General features: G+C 46.2%; 1 protein-coding gene across 1 annotated transcript in view; it reads left to right on the top strand.

Moving 5' to 3' along the window:
- Positions 1-20,665, top strand: part of RBM33 (RNA binding motif protein 33) — a 104,513-nt gene extending 83,848 nt beyond the window's left edge. Inside the window, exons 17-20 of the mRNA XM_056857126.1 lie at positions 1,259-1,471; positions 2,168-2,356; positions 19,375-19,463; positions 20,604-20,665. Of these exons, the coding sequence (XP_056713104.1) occupies positions 1,259-1,471; positions 2,168-2,356; positions 19,375-19,463; positions 20,604-20,652 (540 nt within the window). The 3' untranslated portion in view covers positions 20,653-20,665. The remainder of the gene's footprint in view (positions 1-1,258; positions 1,472-2,167; positions 2,357-19,374; positions 19,464-20,603) is intronic.
- Positions 20,666-22,985: the final 2,320 nt, after the last annotated feature.

Below are 22,985 nucleotides of genomic sequence, written 5' to 3'. Positions count from 1 at the left end.
GGGTAGATTTACATGCTGTTTAAAGAATGTAAGCACCCTGCTGTATCGGGCTAGCAGTCTATTTGGTCCAGCATCCTGTTCCCCCCCCCCCCCGCCTCCTGCCCCAGTCATAACGAAACACTTTGGTCCCAAGCAGGGAAGGAAGACAATAGCCTTGTACCGTTGATTTCCCCTTTCCATTTAGTATTCCGGGCCATATCACCTCTGAAGGTGGAGGCTAAATTGAACTTACCATGGTTGAGAGCAGCCAGTAGGCCAGTAGACCTCTATGAATTTTGTATGTCCTCCTTTGAAAGCTTTCAAAGCCAGTAGCTGTGATCACATGGAGGGCCAAAGACATTCCGTAAGAGACGGTGTTCGAAAGTATTCTGCTGCCGGTCAGTTTCATTGGGTGACCTCAGGATCTAGCACCGAGGGAGTTAAATTCATCTCTCCACTTTCTTCATGCTATAGTTTTGTAAACTCATCATGCTCTTGCTTAGTTATCTTTAGAAAAAAACGCACACATATGCTTTAGCTGTAGTAGGAAGTGCTCCGTTCCCTTGTTCGTTTTGGTTGCCCTTTTTTGTATGGGTTTGTGTGCAGGGGGAGCCCCATGGCGCAGAGTGGTAAGCTGCAGTACCGCAGTCAAAGCTCTGCTCACGACCTGAGTTCGATCCCAACTGAAGTCGGTTTCAGGTAGCCGGCTCAAGGTTGACTCAGCCTTCCATCCTTCCGAGTTTGGTAAATGAGTACCCAGCTTGCTGGGGGGAAAGTGTAGATGACTGAGGAAGGCAGTGGCAAACCACTGCCTTAAACATAGTCGGCCTAGTAAATGCCACCCCATGTGTCAGTAATGATTTGCAACCCCATGGGCCAGTAATGATCTGGGGCTTGCACAGTGGACTACCTTTAAGACCTGTACTTATTCGCAGGATATGGTCATGCAATGGGGAGACTCGACCTCCCTCAAACAATCTGTTGCTGTCAGGTTGCACCACTTTCATGTATGAGCATTTGTTTTATATGCATACCGACTCAGGAGTGAAAGTCAATCTAGGGCCTGGGTGAGTGTTGCCTCCAACTACAAAGGAGTCAAGACTTTTCTTATCCCACAGTCCCAGGACAGTGTTTAAATTCTACATAACGCCGGGTTCTGTTTTTAGCAGAATATAGAGCCAATGCATATGGACAAGCTTTCTGTTTCACAGTAACTCTTGGCAGGAAATGTGCGTGGCATTTTGTAAACTCCTGAACGGCATGCTGTCGTCTTCTACAGGGTGGCGAGAACGTTGGCCTTTCTCACCCAGAGGGGCCTCCCCACCGGTTCCAGCAGCCACCAGAGCAGAGACATCAGCCGGTGCGGAAAGTCACGTTGACGAAGGGAACAATCCAACAGCCGCATCATCCCTATCCACACCACCTGGCACAGATTCACTCAGCGGTTCCTCAGGGGCTGAAAAATATCCAGGGGATTCATCAAGCTAAAAAGGTGATCTGTCGATCCAGATTTGTGTTGGTTCCATGCTGTTTGCTTGAAAAATAACTGCCTCTGGTTGTTCAGACTCTGAATGTATTAATCATCTCAGTTGATTTGAGAAACAGTTAAGGGGGGAGGGTTTCTAGTGATGGTATATAAAGGATTTATGATGTTATATAAAGGATTTTAGTACCTTGCTGGGTTGTCATTTTGAGGTTACCATGGATTACTAAGACCTGAAACGTCACTGTCCACACCAGTAGTCCACTGTGATGGTAGAGAAATGCCCAGGACCATCACTTCCTTTGTTCTAGAAAAGCAAACAGTGTTTGCTGTTTTGTGCATCAGGAAGTTGTCGTCTTGCTGTCCGGCCGGTAGCGCTTCTGAGATCAGCAGCTCAGGGGGGCAAGACATATCTCTCTGGAAAGCCTCTATGGGATTCTGAGTTTCCCTCGTGCCATTATTATTGGAATTCCCGCCTAGCCGCACATTTGCAACCAGGGAGAAATCCGAGAGTTGACAAACGAGTTCCGAACATGCGGCCCTTTTAAAATTCGCCGGCAGCAACACAACACCTTTTTAATCACCCTCTGCTTTCATCATCTCCTTCTAAGCGAATGACTAAGTTTCCCGTTGTCTGTCAAGATCGGTTAAGAGACGGCAGGCAAATAAAAAAAAAAAAAACCCAGCTCACTTTGTTGTTGGCAGGTCATTATGCACGGGAGAGGCAGAGGCATGGGGGGCCAGATGGGCCGAGGCCGCATGATGCCGAATAAACAGAACCTGCGAGTGGTGGAGTGCAAACCTCAGCCCTGCGTCGTGTCAGTTGAAGGGCTTTCTTCGTCAACCACGGACGTCCAACTGAAGAACCTGCTGATGTCAGTAGGACCCATTCAGGTAGATCACCCTGGGCTTTTTTGTTGCTCGTGCCAGAAATCTTTCATCCTACAAAGCTTTACTTTACTAGGAAAAGCATTTGGGGTGAGGTGAAGGGGAGGGGACTTTGAGCTGTTAACTACGTATATTTAATGGTGCATCCCTCCTCCCTGTTGTGTCTGAAAGGAAAAGATTTCCAGATCAAAGAAATTTACATTCAGCGGCATGCAGGAAAACAGTATGGAGTAGAACGTGCCTAGCGGTTGCCGCCTCCCACTGCTCCACAGCTCCTCTCGCAGAGAACCTGGGCTGCTCCTGAGAAAGTGCTGGCGGGGGGGCATTTTTAAAAAGCACATAGTAGAAAAAATGCTGAAACCTAAAGAGAAGAATGTGTTGTTAGATGGAAGTATTGGAGGAGGGGGGTTGCTGCTCCTCATGAACAGCTTATAATAACTGCCTTATCCACGTGAGCAGGAATTATTATTGTAAGGGGTGTATGGATTCTCCTTCCCCTGCCACTCCCAGTGTGTAGAGATGAGACTTGTAGAAAGGAATGGCAAAGCTAGAGGGGTCCTGCAGTCATTTGTCCATGGTGTGTCCTCTGATCACAGGCAAGGAAACTCCTAGAGCCAGGTGCCAGAGATTAGCATGGGATCCTGCCATCACACAGAGCAATCTCCCATTTCAGGTGTTTGTCAGTATGCCACGAGGGGGTGGCAGGGATTGGAAGAGTTTTGACTGAGGCCTGCTTATGGAGTGAAACCTTCCATCCATCAGTAAAATCTTCAGGAATGATAGCAGTGTTTTAAAGGGGGGTTATGGAATGCGGCTCTTCCTGCTCTAGAGCTTGGAAACGTAAGGTTCTCAAAGGTGGCCGAATTGTTCAACCAACGCCGGTAAGAATGTAGGAGCCCTTCTGGATCAGGCCAAAAGTCCGTTTAGTCTAGCAGTGGCCTCATCAGTGGCCAGGCACACGGCTGCAGGGAAGTCCACAACCAGGCCCTTCAAAAAGGCTGAAGAGGAGAAGACTGAGAGGGAATATGATAACCATCTTCAAGTACTTGAAGGGCTGTCAAATAGAGGAGGGTGGCAAGTTGTTTTCTGTTGCCCCAGGAAGTTGGACCAGAACCAACGAGTTGAAATTCAATCAAAAGAGTTTCCGTCTAGAAACTGGGAAGAAATTTCTAACAGTTAGAGCGGTTCCTCAGTGGAACAGGCTTCCTCAGAAGGTGGTAAGCTCTCCTTCCCTGGAGGTTTTTAAGCAGAGGCTAGATGGCCATCTGTCAGCAATGCTGATTCTATGACCTTAGGCAGATCATGAGAGGGGAGGGCACCTTGGCCATCTTCTGGGCATGGAGTAGGGGTCACGGGGTGTGTGTGGGGGAGGTAGTTGTGAATTTCCTGCATTGTGCAGGGGGTTGGACTAGATGACCCTGGTGGTCCCTTCCAACGCTATGATTCTAAGAATGTAGGAGCCCTGTTGGATCAGGCCAAAGGTCCATTAAGTCAAGTAGTGGCCTCATCGGTAGCTTAGTGGTAGAACATCTGCTTGGCATGTAGAAGGTCCCAGGTTCAACCACCGGCATCTCCAGTTAAAGGGGCTAGACAAGAAGGTGATGCAAAAGACCTCTGCCTGAGACCCTAGAGAGCTGCTGCTGGTCTGAATAGACAATAGACCCAGGGTCTGATTCAGCATAAGGCAGCTTCATGTGTACCCTGTCAATCCAACATTGATGGCCTGGGCACTATTAAAACCGCTCACAGTCTTTCTTACCAATGGCCACGTTGCCCAACTGGAAATAAATTTTGCCCCGGGAGCCAGATCAGCTGGTAGGGGCTGTGGTTATGCCTGTGGCTGTAGCAACCTGCAAGCACCTGGACTTGTTTGACCCGCAGGAATCTTTCTTAACTGAGCCTGCTTTCTGTTCGCTGGGATGGACTGATACTTGGAAAGGGGCAAATGGTCTTCCTTGACAACAGACAGTTTGGCTAGAATGGGGCGTTTCTGTGATTTTGAGACCATAGAAGGCGGAAAGCATAGGCTGAGGGAAGATGTTCCACTGGCATTTAGAGATGCTTGAACACCTGCCAGTTCAGCTCAAGTCCTGTTTGCCAGAGGTGATCAAGCAGCCAATGGCTGTTTGACTGTTCCCAACCCATTCAGGTGTATTCACAGGAACAGGCTACTTGCAGCTATCAGCTGCTGACTCCCAGCTGGGGGAAGGCTTCTGATCTCCTGCTGGGAAAATCTTGCTCTGTACCCACCAAAGTTTTTTTGGGGTGGAGACTTCTGAAGTTGGGTTCTTCTGACCTGTTTGCTGCCTCCTAGACTTCTTGAAATGCAGCACATGTAGGGGGGTTCAGAAGCATAGCTGATTTCCCTTCTTCTCACCCCAAGCTGGTGGCTTGTGCTGCAGGGAAAAGGAGAGGAAAGAAGCTCTTTTCTCCCTTTTGCAATGCAGAGATCAGAAGCCCATTTGCTTCTTTCCCTGCCTGGCTGGGAGGGGAAGGGAGAGAAAGGAGCTGTTTCTCCTCTCGCTTTTGGCAACTTCCCTGTGTAGCTGCTTTGCTCACAGAGTAGCGGTAGAACTAGTGCCAGGGGTCCCCAACCTTTTTGAGCCTGTGGGCAGATCTGGAATTCTGACACGGCATGGTGGGCACAGCCACAAAATTGCTTCAGGAGGCAGAGCCAGCCACAAAACAATCGCCACAGATTAACTTCAGTACCACAATGTAGATCCTTGTGTGGTGGTGGCAGCTGCTGCCAAAGCAACATTTCAACAAAAATCCACACAGCTACTAGGCAAAGGCCCTGCCTGGCCCCACCCTCTTCCCAAAAACACTTGGCGGGCACTAGAAAAGATGTCATCAGGCGCCCTGGCAATCATGGGCACCATGTTGGGGACCCCTGACCTAAACTGTGAACCAGCTTCTGATCAACAACCAGCTGTAGTCCTGCATAGTCTGATTATCAGTGCTGAGCCAAGGTAAGTCTGCCTACTGAACAGTTCCACTGAGAAATGTGTGGCATCCTTGTGGATACCGTATATACCCATGTATAAGCCGACCCACGTATAAGCCGAGGTGCCTAATTTCTCCCCAAAAATGGGGAAAAATTAGGCACCCGCGTATAAGCCGAGGGTCAGCTTATAACCCCCCCCCCCCCCGCAGGCTTACCTTCTGGGCTCCTGGCGGCGGGAAGCGGCGGATCCGGCGGGGGCGGCCTTCCTGCAGCTGCAGGAGGCCCCCCCAGGCCGCTCCTGGCGGCGGGAAGTGGTGCGGGGGCGGCGGAGCGGCCTCCCCGCGGCTGCAGGGGGCCTCTGGAGGCCGCTCCCTGCTGAGAAAAGGCGGCGGAGGCGGCTGAGAGGCCACTCCCGGCCGGGAGAAGGCGGCGGGGGCGGCTGAGAGGCTGCTCTCGGCCGAGAAAAGGCGGCGGGGGCGTCTGAGCGCCCTTCCCGCGGCGGCAGGGGGCCTCTGGAGGCCGCTCCCGGCCTGGAAAAGGTGGCGGCGGTAAGTTCCCCCCTCCCTCCTCCCTCCCCCCTCTACCGTATTGACCCGCGTATTTTTGGGCTGAAAAACTCGGCTTATACGCGAGTATATACGGTATTTGGAATGTGTGTGTATGGGGGGGTATGAAGCTACATGCTGGGGAGGGTTGTACATTGTTTTCAAATACACCCTCTGCCAGATGGCAAAAACAACACAGTTCCTTGAGAAGTTTTCCCTGCTTTCTTTGGCCTACCTCAGCCCTGCACAAACTCATTTTGCCTGATGGCTCTTTTAAAAAATCTGTATTTTTCAGGACAGACAATACTGTTAAGATATGTATTCTGGGGCAGGTGGAAGAAATAATAAAACGACTTGCATTCTTGCAAGGCTGTGGAATTATAATACTGTGTTTAAAGAGGGCTGGCTGTTATATTACTTTTGGCATCTTTTTTTCTCCTGCCTGGTATAAGAACATAAGAAAGGCCCTGCTGGATCAGACCAAGGCCCATCAAGTCCCGCAGTCTGTTCACACAGTGGCCAACCAGGTGCCTCTAGGAAGCCACTAACAAGACGAGTGCAGCAGCACCATCCTGCCTGTGTTCTACCGCACCCAAAATAATAGGCATGCTCCTCTGATACTAGAGAGAATAGGTATGCAGCATGACTAATATCCATCCTAACTAACAGCCATGAATACCCCTCTCCTCCATGAATATGTCCACTCCCCTCTTAAAGCCCTCCAAGCTGGCAGTCATCACCACACCTGGGGCAGGGAGTTCCACAATTTAACTATGCGTTGTGTGAAAAAATACTTCCTTTTATCTGTTTTGAATCTCTCATCCTCCAGCTTTAGCAGATGACCCCATGTTCTAGTATTATGGGAGAGGGAGAAAAACTTCTCCCTGTCCACTCTCTCCAAACCATGCATAATTTTATAGACCTCTATCATGTCTCCCCTCAGCCGCCTTCTTTCCATGCTAAACAGCCCTAAGCGTCTTAACCGCTCCCTATAGGACAGTTGCTTTAGTCCCCTAATCATTTTGGTTGCTCTTTTCCGCACCTTCTCAAGCTCTGTAATATCCTTTTTTAGGTGTGGTGACCAGAACTGTACACAGTATTCCAAGTGTGGTCTCACCATAGATTTGTACAAGGGCAGTATGATATCAGCAGTTTTATTCTCTATTCCTCGTCTAATTATAGCCAGCATGGAATTTGCCTTTTTTACAGCAGCTGCACACTGGGTTGACATCTTCATTGAGCTATCCACTACCACCCCAAGATCCCTTTCTTGGTCTGTCGCTGCCAGCACCGATCCCATCAGTGTATATGTGAAGTTGGATTTTTTTTGTCCCAATATGCATCACTTTACACTTACTCACATTGAATCTCATTTGCCATTTTAATGCCCATTCTTCCAGTATGCAGAGATTCTTCTGGAGCTCTTCACAGTCCGATTTTGTTTTAACCACCCTAAATAATTTGGTGTCATCTGCAAACTTGGCTACTTCACTGTTTAACCCCAACTCCAGGACATTGATGAACAGGTTGAAAAGCACTGGTCCCAACACAAATCCCTGAGGCACCCCACTGCTCACATCCTGCTCACATTGTGAGAACTGACCATTGATTCCTACTCTTTGCTTCCTATTTTTCAGCCAGCTCTCAATCCATAAGAGGACTTGTCCTCTTATCCCGTGACTATGAAGTTTGCTTAGCAGTCTTTGGTGGGGGACTTTGTCAAAAGCTTTTTGGAAATCCAAATACACAATATCCACAGGCTCATTCCTATCCACATGCTTATTGACACTTTCAAAAAACTCTAATAGGTTAGTGAGACAGGACCTACCCTTACAGAAGCCACATTGGGTTTTGCCCAGCAGACCTTGCCCTTCTATATGCTTGACAATTCTATCTTTAATAATGCTTTCCACTAATTTACCCAGAACAGACGTTAAGCTAACTGGCCTGTAATTTCCTAGGTTCCCCCTGGAACCTTTTTTATAAATGGGTGTTACATTGGCCATTCTCCAGTCCTCTGGTACAGAGGCTGATCGAAGGGACATATTACATATCTTTGTTAGAAGTTCAGCAATTTCCCATTTGAGTTCTTGAAGAACTCTAGGATGAATACCGTCTGGTCCCTGTGACTTGTTAGTTTGCAGTTTGTCTAGACGTTCTAGGACTTCCTGCCTTGTTACCACTATTTGTCTCAGTTCCTCATTTTCCCCTCTCCAAAATCTCTGTTCAGGAGAAGGAATCTGCCCTGTATCTTCAACAGTGAAGACAGATGAGAAGAATTCATTTAGTTTTTCAGCAATCGCTTTATCCTCCCTTAGAGTTCCTTTACTCCCATTGTCATCCAATGGTCCAACCGCTTCCCTAGCTGGTTTCCTACTCCTAATATACTTAAAGAATTTCTTATTGTTTGTTTTGATGTGTTTAGCAATATGCCCCTCAAAATCTTTTTTTGCATTTCTAATTATCTGCTTGTGTTTTCTTTGTGCAAGTTTGTGTTTGCTTCTGTTCGCCTCGTTTGGGCAAACCTTCCAGTCTCTGAAGGAAGACTTTTTTTCTCTAATTGCTTCCTTCACCTTACATGTTAGCCATGGTGGTGACCTCTTGGACTTATTACTACCTTTCCTGACCTGCGGTATACAAGCTAGCTGAGCCTCTAGTAATGTGGACTTGAGTAACCCCCAAGCCTTTTCAAGAGATTTAACCCTTCTAACTGTTCCTTTCAACTTCCTCTTTACCAGTTTTTTCATTTTAGAGAAGTTCCCTCTTTTAAAGTCAAAGGTAATTGTGTGAGATTTCCCAGTCACTTTCCCACTTACATATAAATTAAATTTGATGCCATTGTGATCACTATTGCCAACTGGCTCAACTACATCCACATCCCGCACTAAATCACTGGCAGCACCACAGAGTATTAAATCCAGGATCGCCTCCCCTCTGGTTGGGTCTATGACCAACTGTTCGAGGGCACAGTCATTTAGGATGTCTAAAAATTTTATCTCTGGCTTGACTGGAGCATACATTTATCCAATCAATATGAGGGAAGTTGAAGTCTCCCATTATTACTACTTCATTACCTTTACATGCTTCCCTAATTTCATTCTCCATCTCAAGATCACCCGGAGCCATTTGGTCAGGGGGCCGATAGAACGTCCCCAGTACTAAATCTCCTTTGGGTCCCGGAATCGTCACCCATAAGGATTCTGTGGACGAGTGTGCCCTTTTTATGGTCTCTAGCTTATTAGACACTATGCCTTCCTTTATATACATAGCAACACCCCCTCCAATATGCCCTTCCCTGTCATTTCTATACAGTTTGTAACCAGGGATGACTGTATCCCACTGGTTCTCTCCCCTCCACCAGGTTTCTGTAATGCTCACTATATCTATGTTTTCCCTTAAAACCATGCACTCTAATTCCCCCATTTTTGCTTGGAGGCTTCTAGCATTAGCATAGAAACACCTCCATACTGTTTCTCTTTCGACTTTCCTGGCATGTGCCTTTGGGCATCTTTAAGTGGCTATCCATCATTTTTTCCCCATTCCCTTTCATGTCCAAGTAATTCCCATGTGGGCAATCTGAAGCAATTTTCCCTTTGTCCATGTGCACTGAGTTTGCCCGAACCGGATGCTTCTCAGCTCCTGTCGGCTTTCCCCGCAGGTTCAGTTTAAATGCTGCTCTGCCACCTTTTTTATATTACGCGCCAGCAGTCTGGTTCCATCCTGGTTCAAGTGGAGCCCATCCCTTTTGTATAGGCCCGGCTTGTCCCAAAATGTTGCCCAGTTCCTTACAAATCTAAAGCTCTCTTCCCTGCACCACCGTCTCATCCACGCATTGAGACTCACCAACTGTGCCTGCCTAGCTGGTCCTGCACGTGGAACAGGTAGCATTTCTGAGAAAGCTACCTTGGAGGTCCTGGCTTTTAGTCTCCTGCCTAGCAACCTAAATTTGGATTCCAAGACCTCCGGATCTGAGAGCTTCCTCATGCTGGACTACAGCAAATTCCATGATGTCCCTTTGAGTAGCTCTGATATTTAAGAAAAACCATCTCGGTTGTATGCTTTGTAATTGGGGTGGGGGGGGAGGTCTACCATGTCAAAAAGCATCCTGACATTCTGTTCGCATGCCAAACGAATAAGCATGCCAGTACAAACACTTGTAGGAATCGTCTTGGGGAATTTTGTAGTTGATGCAGTTCACGGCATAATGTGAAGAGTTTAAACTCATTTGATAAATCCAGATAGTTGTGGGGTGGGCAGCTGAGAGTGTGGCTCAGGTCTCACTTCCATTTTTTAACATTGGTGGAAGGATGGTGTGCTGGTCATTTAATGTCCCTGGCTCATGGCCTCATTTTGAAAGACTCTTGAGTCCCTTGGCATCTTCAACCCTAAAGAGAGCCAGCGTGGTGTAGTGGTTAAGAGCGGTGGTTTATAAATGGTTTACTAGCACAATATTTGCAATAATGGTCATTTGTTTGAGACTAATAATCTATGCAGCCAAGAACCACCACCACTAACAGGAAGAGAACTTGACATTTCAAGTAATAAACCAATCATAGGCTTTACTTTTGTGTAGAGTTCCTGTCCCCTTTGTCTATGTGGGTGACAGCTTGTTGCAGTGGTGGCTGAGTCCTTGGGCAACTCACGTTGCCTTGTGCCAAGGTGCTGGATTAGATGGGGTTTTGTCCCCCTGTGATTTTATAGCAATATGAATGCCTAGCTCAGTAGTAGGAGACAAGTAAGACTTATGTGGATCCACCTTGTGATGTCTCCCCTTTAAAAATGTATGGCTTTTATTATGCTTTTTTCAATTGTCCTTGGATTGATGGAAATTGATTTAGTCTGCAATGTTAATAAAATTTAATTTAAAAAAATAAAAAAAACTATAAAAAGAGCAATGGACTTTAATCTGGAGAACTGGGCTTGATTCCCCACTCCTCCACATGAAGCCAGCTGGGTGACCAAGAGCTAGTCACAATTCTCTCAGAGCTCTCTCAGCCCCGCCTACCTCACACTGTGTCTGTTGTGGGGAGGGGAAGGGAAGGTGATTGTAAGCCAGTTTGATTTTCCCTTAAGTGGTAGAGAATATAAAAACCAACTCCTCTTCATCATCATCTTCTTCATCATCTTCTTCATCATCATTAGCTTCAGCATAAGCGACCTGTAGTGCTGGTGCAAAGTCATGGTTTGTGGTGACATGCTGGCTCAGAGATTAGATGCACTGCATCCTAAATGCTTATTTGTTAGCTATTAGCTGCTTATATTCAAACTTCTCTCTAGGCTGCAGTCATTTGCACCCATGTTCTGAAGAAAGGTAGCAACGATAGCCAATGCCATTGCATGTATGACGTGCTTGGTTTCTTGGACATTTTTCCCCACCCAGTGGCATGCCTCTACAGAAGAAGGAGGGTTGGTCTTTATGCCCTGCTTTTCTCCACTGTATTGAGTCTCAAAGCGGCTTACGATTGCCTTCTCTTCCTCTCCCCACAACAGGCACCTTGTGAGGTAGGTGGGGCTGAGAGAGTTCGGAGAGAACTGTGACTAACCCAAGGTCCCCCAGCAGGCTTCATGTGGAGGAGCGGGGAATCAAACCCGGTTCTCCAGATTAGAGTCCACCGCTCTTAACTGCTACATCACGCCATCCCACTAAAGGTGAAAATCCACCTTCTTGTATTTCCCAAGCAGGTTTCTGCAGAAGGGTACCATTAAGTTTAAGAATATTTTGCCTGGTCTCTTTCTCTTATGATCTGCTCTTCATCAGTGTTGACAACTAAGTCAGACAGGATTCTTAGAATTCATGACTAGATCCAGGTTTTTTAAAAAAAGTTATTTATGTTTTTAAATTAGCGTTATGTTTTAAAACTATGAACTTAAAAGATTCTTTTTGTGGCTCTATGATAGAGAGCCTGAATGAATGACGATGCCTGTTTTTAGGACATCCCACATAGCCTTCTTAGAGTACTATGTAGTGTTGGCTTATAGTAATGTCAAGTATGTGCTGAGGTTGGTTTATGAAGTTAAAAGGTTGTAGGTAAATGAAAAATGAAATCAAAACAAAAAAAGAAAGAATGACATGAGTGTGTCTTTGTTTCACTGATGTTCATATAGCATTGCTTATGAATTGAACTTCCTTATACTGGTGACCTTTTCACTACTTATAGCTGCTAAGCTCTGGGTTACGTCACAGTGGGGAGTCTGTGGGTCTCTTTGCCAGGCCCTTGTAGGGCTTGATCTCTTTGATCTTCACATGGGGCCACCCCCAAATACGTTTGAGTTGCTGTAATGTTCTACATCTTTTCATTTACTCCTTGTTGCTGTCTAAATCGGCTTTGGACATGGTTTGACCCAATCTTTCCCTTTGCAAGCTGCACAGGAACTGGCATTGCCAGTCCTTTGTGGGCTCCTACCAGTGAGCCCTGTGGCACAGAGTGGTAAGCTGCAGTACTGTAGTCAAAGCTCTGCTCACGACCTGAGTTCAATCCCGACGGAAGGTAGCTGGCTTAAGGTTGACTCAACCTTCCATCCTTCCGAGGTCGGTAAAATGAGTACCCATCTTGCTGTGGGTAAAGTGTAGATAACCGGGGAAGGCAATGGCAAACCCCCCCGTAATCACAGTCTGCCTTGTAAATGTCGGGATGTGACATCACCTCAAGGGTCAGTAATGACCTGGTGCTTGCACAGGGGGCTACCTTTACCTACCAGTGAAAGTCCAAGTGACCCAGTGAAATAGAGAAGCCGGCACAAAGAAAGTATGCACAAACTCTTACAGATGAAGCTCCCATATAGTAAAAAGCACTTTGGAGAGATGCGTTCCGCTTCTCTGTGGTTGAAACCCAACTCTGTGTGGAGTAATTTCAAGCTCTGTTTCCATGTGCATGGTTCTAGGAAGTACAGATCACTATCCAGAAGACATGTATGTATTCTAGGAAGTGATAGAAAAGTGAGTAGCATGGTCATTGTTTTATTTTGGAGTTCCTTTTAGGAGAAGGGAAAGTTGAACTTGTATTACTGCAACTGAGACATGCGGACTTAACTCCATTTTATATGTTTCCCTAGCACCTGTACTTGGACTCCCAAAAACAGAAGCTGGTAAAGTAAGTTATTAGGATCATAAATCATAAGTAATAAGGAGATGAAGTTTCTTAACTTAAATATTTTTCTCTGCACTTCCTTGCCACACGGCAAGACCCCCTTTACTCAAACAGCAGCCGGTTTCCCATTTGATTTTGCATGCTTACAGCCTCGCAGGGTCCCTTGGATAGGCAGTGGAATTATTTTTTCCAGTTTGTAAGCAGAATACATAGGCATAAAATACTTTACTTTAGAATAATATTCCCTTCCCCTAAATCAAGGACCCCCAACCTTTTTTGAGCATGCGGGCACCTTTGGAAATTGGGCACAGGGTGATGGATGCAACCATAGAATGGCTGCCACCAGAGGTGGAGCCAGCCACAAAATGACCTCCACACAAAACCAGGAGCCCTGGAGCCGGGGAGAAGGGGGTGACTTTAAGAAAAAGAGTTGGTTTTTATATGCTGACTTGCTCTACCACTTAAGGGAGACTCAAACTGGCTTACAATCACCTTCCCTTCCCCACAACAGACCTGTGAGGTAGGTGGGGCTGAGAGAGCTCTAAGAGAGCTGTGACTATAATCACCATAACGATTAGGAACAATTTTCTAACAGAGCAGCTCCTCAATGGAACAGGCTTCCTTGGGAGGTGGTACGTGCTCCTTCCCTGGGGGTTTTTAAGCAGGGGCTAGATGGCCATCTGTCAGCAATGCTGATTCTATGACCTTAGGCAGATCTTGAGAGGAAGGGCATCTTGGCCATCTTCTGGGCATGGAGCAGGGGTCACTGGGTGTGTGTGTGGGTGGAGGTAGTTGTGAATTTCCTGCATTGTGCAGGGGGTTGGACTAGATGACCCTGGTGGTCCCTTCCAACTCTATGATTCTATTCTATGATTGTAACACAGCATACTCATAGTTTTATGGAATGTCGCCCTGACGAATGGTGCCATAGCTAAAACCAGCTGCTTCTTCTTTTTTTCTCCCAATTGGCTCTCACAGGAGGCTGGAGGCGAAAGCATTGGGAGAAAGTCCGGCAGTAGTTGAGAGAGAGACACCTAACTTGCTTGTGAGCATCAGTTATTAGCAGCAGGGCCGAAGAAGGTTCAGGAGAGGGAGAGCGCCAGTGGCAGAGGAGAGGAGACGCTGCATGCTGCGGAGGGGGAGTGACCCCATCCGGTGGTCTCTTGTCCCTCATGTTCACTTTAACGGACGTTGAAACTTGCTTTGCTGCTCAGAAGGTTGAGGAAACTGTGTAATTTAGCGGCCTGTTTAGTGGGAGAAGGAATCTCAAGTTGAGATTTTTGTTGTGGTTAAATGCCAATAGTGTTTTTTGTTTTTTTGTTTTTTTGGTAAATACTTTCTGTATAAAATGGCTAGATCTAGCTTTACAGGGTATTTAGTTAAACTGGTTAAAGGCCGATGACAGGGAGGGGGGAGCACAGCTGGCTGAAGAGAGTTGTTCATAAAAGCAGGGCAGAGCGACATGACGAAGAGCCAGGGCCAAGGAGAGTGCGGATTTTTTTTAGCCACCATCTTGTCCATACCAGCGTCCCCTGTATGCCTCTTGTCATGAGGCTGCAGTGCTCAGCTTTGTGTATTCACTTTTAAGTTTAAAATGTGCCAACATTAAAAGCTGAAGGGTTGCAGATGTGTTTATTTTCCTTTTTTTTTTCTTTAAAAAAAAAAGCCTGGCGTTGAGTTCACATTGCAGAAGCCTTCTTTCTTTCTTTCTTTCTTTCTTTCTTTCTTTCTTTCTTTCTTTCTTTCTTTCTTTCTTTCTTTCTTTCTTTCTTTCTTTCTTTCTTTCTTTCTTTCTTTCTTTCTTTCTTTCTTTCTTTCTTTCTTTCTTTCTTTCTTTTTTTGAGGGGTCATGCAGAAACCTCCAGCCATACTGGTTCGGGCAAGTCTGATTTAAGACTTTAAAAGTGCAACTTTGAGAAGGCCCAGGAGAGTCTTTCTGAAATAAAGAGGGATCATCTAAGAGTTGGAAGCCAGTAGTAGCTTGTTCTGTACCAAGGATGGAAAGGCGTTGAGAATGGTGTAACCTTCAGGTCTCATGCCAAGCTTCGGAAGCCTGGCTTTGCCTCACTCCTGTACTCATATATGATGGTGAAATTTCGCCTGCCCATTTTTGTTAACTGCAGAAATGGGAACACTAAGAAATGTTGAAAAGACGAGAGACCGTTCTTTGGTCTACACACACCAATAAAAATAAAATCGTTGGATATTGTTGTATTCTGAATTTAAACACGTTTATTATGATATGTTAGATTTGGCTCACAGGTTTCAAAGTTCTTTACACAGGGATTTCTTGCCGGTGATTTCCACAATTTGGATCTCAGTGAAAAAATGTGTCCAAATTTTCTGGACTCCAAATCTGCATTTCAAACACTTGTTTAAGAACCATTTGCAAAGGACTTGTTGCATGTAGATTGGATCCTCAAGATTGTTTCCCACATTCCCCTCCCTCTCAGCAGTCCCATCTGCCCACAGGAAACTTAATTCCCGGGTCGATCACGGGAACCACATGAAGTTAGAGCCCTGCAGATGAAGGGAGGTTGCGGTGGGGAGAGGGAAGGGAGAGAAATTCCCCCCTTCTTCCTGTCAGCAGCTCTGCACTGATGGAAGAGGTAAGACGAGCAATTGTTTTCCCCCTTTGACCCTAAGTCCCTTGACCTGTGTGGCTGTTAGATCACTGGGGTCTTGTGACATGAAATCAGCTGTCCCAGGGTCAAATGGGACTGTGGAGAGGAGAGGAAGGATCCATGACTTATCAGTACCATTCTGATAGTGAATGAGTACTATAGTGCACAGGGCTAGGACTATGTTTCGAAAAGTGTTTTAAAAGAAATAGGTGTCAATTGTGGTGGAAAATTTACCATGTAAGTAGAGACTGAGGTGTACGTGTTAGTTTAAGTGATGGCACTTAGAAGCGACTGAAAATGTTGATTTGTGTCAAGCGGATACTTTCAGTGGCTGGCCGCAGGGAGGCTCGTCCGGTGCCTCGGAGCAGCCGCAGACATTCTGGTACCGCGAGGGAACTGCCCTTCCCTTCCTTCTGCTCCTCAGACGCAGATTGATCCAAGATGCAGCTTCTTCCGGGCGCTTTATCTGACCAGACATTCGGTAGCCTGCGTATTCTCAGGGGGTGGGACGTTGTATTTCCAACATGGTGGTATTGTAGAATGAGTGGAAATTGCCAGAAACGTTTTGCTTTTTCTGTTCCATTATGTTGACGCATCTGACCTGCTCTGCATGTCGCGGGGCTGTGTGCTTGAACCGTCACCTGACCTGCCCACATACACATTCAGATTTTTGTCATTTCCAGCAACGTGGAAAATGGTCTTGCATTTTCCCCCATTACCCAGATTTTCAGGGGTTTCACTTGGCACTCCCCTATATATGAATAAACACAGTTTTAGTGGATTCACTCAATAAGTATAACTGCAGATTTTTACTGACTTGCCACTTGAATACTAGAATATATGAAACCATCGTCTCATCCCAGTTTGCCCACCGTTACCCAGCACTAAGCAGACATGAAACAGATTTTTTTTTAATGTTTCTAAAACTGGTGGCAGTGAACAGATGTTCAGGGGGCCCAACTAATTATTAGAATGTAGTAAGCTTCAGTGTGCTATCATTTAAACTAATTATGCAAACCAACCTGTACATGGATAAGTAGAATGTTTGCAGCTGGACTCGGGGCTTAACTACATGATATGTGCACAGTCACTATCAAGAAAGCTGATTGAAAAATAGAAATTTTGTTAGCCTAGCGTTAGTGTTCCTCATTACTTAGGAGCTGTCTGCTAAAATTATGCTCAGTGACTAATTGTGCTACTAAGAAAGTGTATGTTCTGTACAGAATATTTTTTTACAGTAAACTTTATGTGGTTATTTTTACATAATATACTTCTGTAAAAATAATTTTTTCCATTGCTTTATGGTCCATATTTTGCTCCTTGCAATAAAAGATATATTCATCTCACTTGGTCATGGCTGCTATTCCTTGGGGAGGGGCTGTGGCTCAGTGGTAGAGCATCTGGTCGGCACGCAGAAGGTCCCAGGTTCAATCTCCGGCATCTCCAGTTAAAGGGACTAGGCAAGTAGGTGATGTGAAAGACCTCTGCCTGCAACCCTGGAGAGCCGCTGCTGGTCTGAGAAGACAATACTAACTTTTGATGGACCAAGGGTCTAACTTCGTATAAGGCATCTTCATGTGTATTCATGTGCAGACAATGCTGTTTTTGGGGAGGGGCGGTGGCTCAGTGGTAGAGCATCTGCTTGGCATGCAGAAAGTCCCAGGTTCAGTCCCTGGCATCTCCAGTTAAAAGGACTAGGCAAGTAGATTATGTGAAAGACCCCTGCTTGAGACCCTAGAGAGCCGCTGCCAGTCTAAGCAGACAATACTGATTTTGATGGACCAAGGGTCTGATTCAATATAAGGCAGCTTCATGTATTCAGGTTAATCAGTCTGCCATTCAGATTGGTCTGCCTTAATGATGAATGAAAGAAATCCTTAACATGGTTGCCCATGTTTTCCGTTAATTGTAGTTTCACTCTGATTCATGTATTGGAGCCAGACTCCCTCCGTTACATCAATAGTAAAGAGGTCCATACTCAGGATAAAAAGTCCCAGGAGTTTTCTTTTTGAACGTGTTAAGCAACTGGTTTCCGGACAGCTTCACTGCATTAATACTGTAGTCTGCCTAAGGAGAAGAAGTTAGTGTTTGGGCTTCTTCCAAAGGCACAAGAGTCACTGCTAGTGCAGAGTTTGGGGCTGAGTCTGAAGAACCTTATATACACACCTGTGCATATCTAGGAACAGTTTATTTACACACACCCCAGAAAAGCCATGTAGAAGAACCAGGAAAAAACTGAGAATGTACAAAATAATACAAAACTCTTATTTCAAGTTTTATCTTTCAAGCTTGCCTCTGCATGGTGACCCTGGACTTCCTTGGTGGCCTCCCATCCAAGTACTCGCCAGGGCCGACCCTGCTTAGCTTCCGAGATCTGAGGAGTTTGGGCCAGCCTGCGCCATCCACATCAGGGCAGACTGGGAGTAAATCTACCCGAGCCCTTCTCCAAACATCTAACTTTTCCTCCGGACTTCAACAGAGCTGTGATGAAAGATGGATTTGTACTGCAAAAAGAATTTCAAATCCTTAGAATCCAGCCCTGAACAAAACTCACAGAGTTGTTAATGGATCCCCATTCCAAAGGGTTATGCTCCTTGCAAGCATCCTATGCAGTCCAGCAAACCCACCTCTAAAACTGGAAGGACCTTCAGCATGAGAACCTGGTAAAGGAGACACCCCCTGCTATGCATGCACAAGTTCTTATGCGTAGGCAAAGATTCTCACTGGTATTTGGCTTTGGCCTAAGGTGCATCGCAGTCTTCAGGGCTGGTTCGTCACTCATGCAGCTCCTTGGGGCAGCAAACAACTAAGGGGTGGCCCTGTGTCAGGACCCCCCATGCTGCTGCTTTGGGTCCTCCTGGGCTGGAGAGGCGTGCCTCCTCGTTTTGCTGCTGCCCTGGGAAGATTGAAGGCGGGTTACAGAAACACTCCCTCTGCTCCCTGCCTTACTCTTTGTTCTATAGAGCAACGTAGGAGTTGGACTTTTGATGATGGCTGCCAACTTGGAAGGCTTTAAGAGGGGAGTAGACATGTTCGTGGAGGAGAGGGCTATCCATGGCTACTAGTCAAAATGAATACTAGTCGTGATGGACACCTATTCTCTCCAGTATCAGAGGAGCATGCGTATTATATGAGGTGCTGTGGAACACAGGCAGGATGCTGCTGCATTCGTCTTTGTGGACCTGGTTGGCCACTGTGTGAACAGCCTGCTGGACTTTATGGGCCTTGGCCTGATCCAGCAGGACTTTTCTTATGTTCTTATTATAATTATATATAATTATATTAGGTGCTTTGGATCACAGGCAGGATAATGCTGCTGCATTCATCTTGTTTGTGGGCTTCCTAGAGGCACCTGGTTGGTCACTGTGTGAACAGACTGCTGGACTTGATGGGCCTTGGCCTGATCCAGCAGGACTTTTCTTATGTTCTTACTCAATTGAGCCCTCTCTGGCAGCCCTGATCTGCTGCACACCTGTGACCTTGTTTTGCTATATCTAATCATTTGGGTTCACATAAGCCTCTATCAAGGTCTGAAAAGGTGACAGGGGAAGGATATTCCAGTCACAGAGCATAGCAGGTGGGCTTCCTTTTGCTTGGTGGGTTGCAAGTTACACAGGCCTACCATAGCGGCATCCAACTTCAACCACATCTCGCAGTGGAGACAGCAAGTTCCTTCCACCCCTCCTCTATGCAATGATGCCTAATGTTCTAATTTTTTTTTCTGGTGGTCCAGTTCTTGGGCGAGAGAGAGGGTTAGGAAACCAAACTTTGCTCTTGAACCGAGTGTAAGCACCTGTTGTGTGTGCTTTGTCTTCCACAGAGTTTACAGATGCTTCCTCAACAGCGGAAGGCCATTGCAAAATTTAAAGAGCCAGCAGACGCTTTAAAATTTCAACAGAAGTTTCACAGGTAATATTAATATGCACTTGTCCTTGTGGTTTGTACTCTCGGGTTTGGCATCCCCACCCGCACAGAAGTGCTTTTCTTGTCATCTTTCCATTTTCCTTTATGCATAAGCAGAAGTATTGCACATGTGCGCAGAGGACATGTTACTGAACCTCTGTCGAAGCTGCTAGTTGAAGTCTCAGTTCGAAGCCACCCGTGTGGAACTGAATATCTCTGAAATCCACATGGCTTTTCTGTGTACAGCATTGGAGCAGAAAGGGAGAGCCAGCGTGGTGCAGTGGTTAAGAGCGGCGGACTCTAATCTGGTGAACCGGATTGGTTTCCCCATCCCTCCACATGAGTGGCGGACTCTAATCTGGTGCGCCAGGTTGGTTTCCCCACTCCTCCACGTGAGCGGCGGACTCTAATCTGGAGAATCGGGTTGGTTTCCCCACTCCTACACATGAAGCCAGCTGGGTGACCTTGGGCTAGTCACAGTTCTCTCCAGACTCTCTCAGTCCCACCTTCCTCACAAGGTGTCTGTTTTGGGGAGAAAGGGAAGGAGATTGTAAGCTGGGTCGATTCTCCTTAAAAGGGTAGGGAAAGTCAGCATATGAAAACCAACTTCTCTTCTTCTTCCCTTGCCAGTGTGGTATAGTGGTTAAGAGCGGTGGTTTGGAGCGGTGGTGTCTGATCTGGAGAACCAGGTTTGATTCCCCACTCTTCCACAAGAGCAGCAGAGGCTAATCTAGTGAACTGGATTTGTTTCCCCGCTCCTACACACAAAGGCAGCTGGGTGACCTTGGGCAAGTCACAGCTCTGTTAGAGCTCTCTCAGCCCCACCTACCTCACAGGGTGTCTGTTGTGGGGAGGGGAAGGTGATTATAAGCCAGTTTGAGTCTCCCTTAAGTGGTAGAGAAAGTCGGCATATAAAAACCAACTCTTCTTCTCCTTCTCTTTTTCCTCCTCTTCCTCCTCCCCCGCCCCCAACTCTCCATCCCTAAATCTTGGCTATTGTTTCTTCTAATGCCAGGTGCAGATGTCAGCTTTTTAGCAGACCTGTGGCAGAAATGTATGACAAGGAAGGACCTTCAGCAGGCTGATGGGTATGAGCTTTAGAGCCTTTGTATGGACCTTGACCCCTGTGTTTTCCCCTTTCTCCAGGCACATGATAGATTTGTCCCACATCAACGTGGCACTGATAGTGGAGTGACCTGCTGAAGGTGACCGGTCCACACACAACGGGTGACGTGCTCTGGAGGAAGCCCTGAGGGCCGGATCTCCCCGAGCGGTCTGATTCCCGCTTTGCAGCATCCCATTTAACCTTCAGACTACTTTGTTGACGCTACAGGCGGCAAAAGCTTTGCCGTAAAGGAAGCCGAACAGGCAAGGATCGAGGAGCAGGGTTTTAGTCTTGGCTTTGACTTTTAACGTTGTCAACCCATGGGAACTGTGGGGGTCCTGTGCCCTGGAGCACCACACAGCATGTGTAGATGCTTCTCAAGAGACGTACTGTGCGATTAGTGACTCACGCTGCAAGAACACTAACTTTGCAAAGGTTTTTTTAAAAACATTTATTCATAGCAAAGAATATTTGATAATGGTTGCTCTTATCTTCAGTGAGGGGTATTGAAATGACGATGCACCCACACCTATCTTTCATAGATAAGCAGGTAGGGGCTTATAATAGGTAGAATAACATATGGGCTAACATAAATGGTTGGTAGTTGGCCATGGGATGTTGAAGCTCATTCTTGAAAGGTCTTATTCCTTCTTGAGTAAATGCTATATACAGCCTCTTCAACTTGGACTCTTATATCCTCTCAGCCTTCCTTCCTTTCCAGTGCTTTCTTACAGGAATAACCCAGCCAATTTCCCCTCTTAACATAACAAGTATCTTTTATTTTACTGTCTTGAGGCTCTGAGACGTGCCTCTTTGTATTCATTTAATATATCTTGCATTACTTTGAAAGGGAGCTTATGAAATGCATGGGGGGGAGGGGAAAGCCCTAAGTATTCACATTTGTTATAATGCTAACCGAACCCCACGGGCAGGATCTGTTCCTGACAGCCTGTTGCAAATTGTACTGCTGGTACTCAGTTTGCTCCTGGTGATCCAATACTTTGATTTCCATCTCTCTCTTTTTTTTTTGGAGGGATACTCTGTCTTTTAATTTGCTGCAAAGCCTGTGTAAATGGCAGAGGTCGCTGAATTGTACTCTAGTATTCCCCCTCCAAGGTGAAATGAGGAAAATGCTTGCTTCCTGAAGACATGGAGCAGTTCTAGAAATTATGTGCAGATGTTAAGGAAGCAGGGTGGTGATAGTAAAAACAAAGCTTCCCACTGTCTCCTGCTGTTGTTCCCAAAGGGAAGGCATTTGTTGGGTATCAAAAACTGCTTTGCATCCAGTCTATGGGGGGGGGGTCCTCCATAGTTAGTCCTATAATTACATTTCAGTACTACTGCATTAGTTGGAATAGGCACCTGTCAGAATTGTGGATATTCAGAAAGATTGATAAGAATCAATAACTAGAAAGTAACTAAGTATCTTTAAAAAAAAAAATTTTAATGAAGTCTGAAACTTTCCTTTTTAATGCCAGCACAGGGGGAAATAGTGAGTGGAGGAATGTTGTTCCTCGTAAGGGCTGGGTATGTTGTTTGTGAGTCTTGGTCTCTACAGAATATGACTTAAATCCCCAGATGAGTTGCTGTTAAGGCCAAACTATCAATATTCGACAAAGCCTTTTAGGCAATATTGCTTGCTTTACCGCCTGGAAATCTTACAGGAATAGTTTAGTTTGTCGATAAAAGTATGGACGTTTTAAAGTTGTTTTAACAAATAGCTTGTAAACGTGGACTTTGACCTCACGGAGTGCCCAGCCTCAAACGTCACGGAGGTGAGTTTTGTCCTTAATCCATTCATTTGTGCTCGTCGGGGCACCGGGAATCTTGGGTTACGATGGATCATCTGTTTTCCTCTGCTCAGGAATATTTCTAAGAGTTAAATGGAACTTGAGATTAGAATACGGCCGCTGCACATAACTGATTTGACCATGCCAGCCTCCAAGGTAGCTTTGGTTCTTTGGCAGACATTAAATCCTTTGTCGTGTTTAGACTCGGATCGCAAAGTTTACACGTGTCGCCCTACTGTTCAGGAACCTCTTCTCCATAATAAATAGGTTGGGCAAAGTCACAGCGTCCCTGCAGGGGATTGGACAAAGAGATAGGTGAAGCGCAGGGATCGCAAGCAGCTTCCAGGATCTGGGCTCAGTAGTAGGCCAGGACTGCTTTGGTTTGGCCAGGTTTTAAAAGAGAAGGGCCTCGAAGAAAGAGGGGGCGCAGTGGCACCTGAACAATAAGTCCAGCACAGCTCAGGACGTTCCTTTCTGCTAACCTCAGTGGGGGCTGCTGCTCTAGTGAACTCATAAGGAAACAAGTCGTGTTTTTTCAGTAATTTAAAGGTTCGAAACTCTGACCGTGAGAAAATAGCTGCGGCACTTAAAAGGGCTGGTATGCACTTCTCTATAGGTAGCGTAGGCACACTG

Source organism: Euleptes europaea, chromosome 11, assembly GCF_029931775.1.
Source record: "Euleptes europaea isolate rEulEur1 chromosome 11, rEulEur1.hap1, whole genome shotgun sequence".
Lineage (NCBI taxonomy): Eukaryota > Metazoa > Chordata > Lepidosauria > Squamata > Sphaerodactylidae > Euleptes > Euleptes europaea.
The sequence above is the reverse complement of the archived record's forward strand: the minus strand, read 5'-3'. Positions and strand labels throughout refer to the sequence as shown.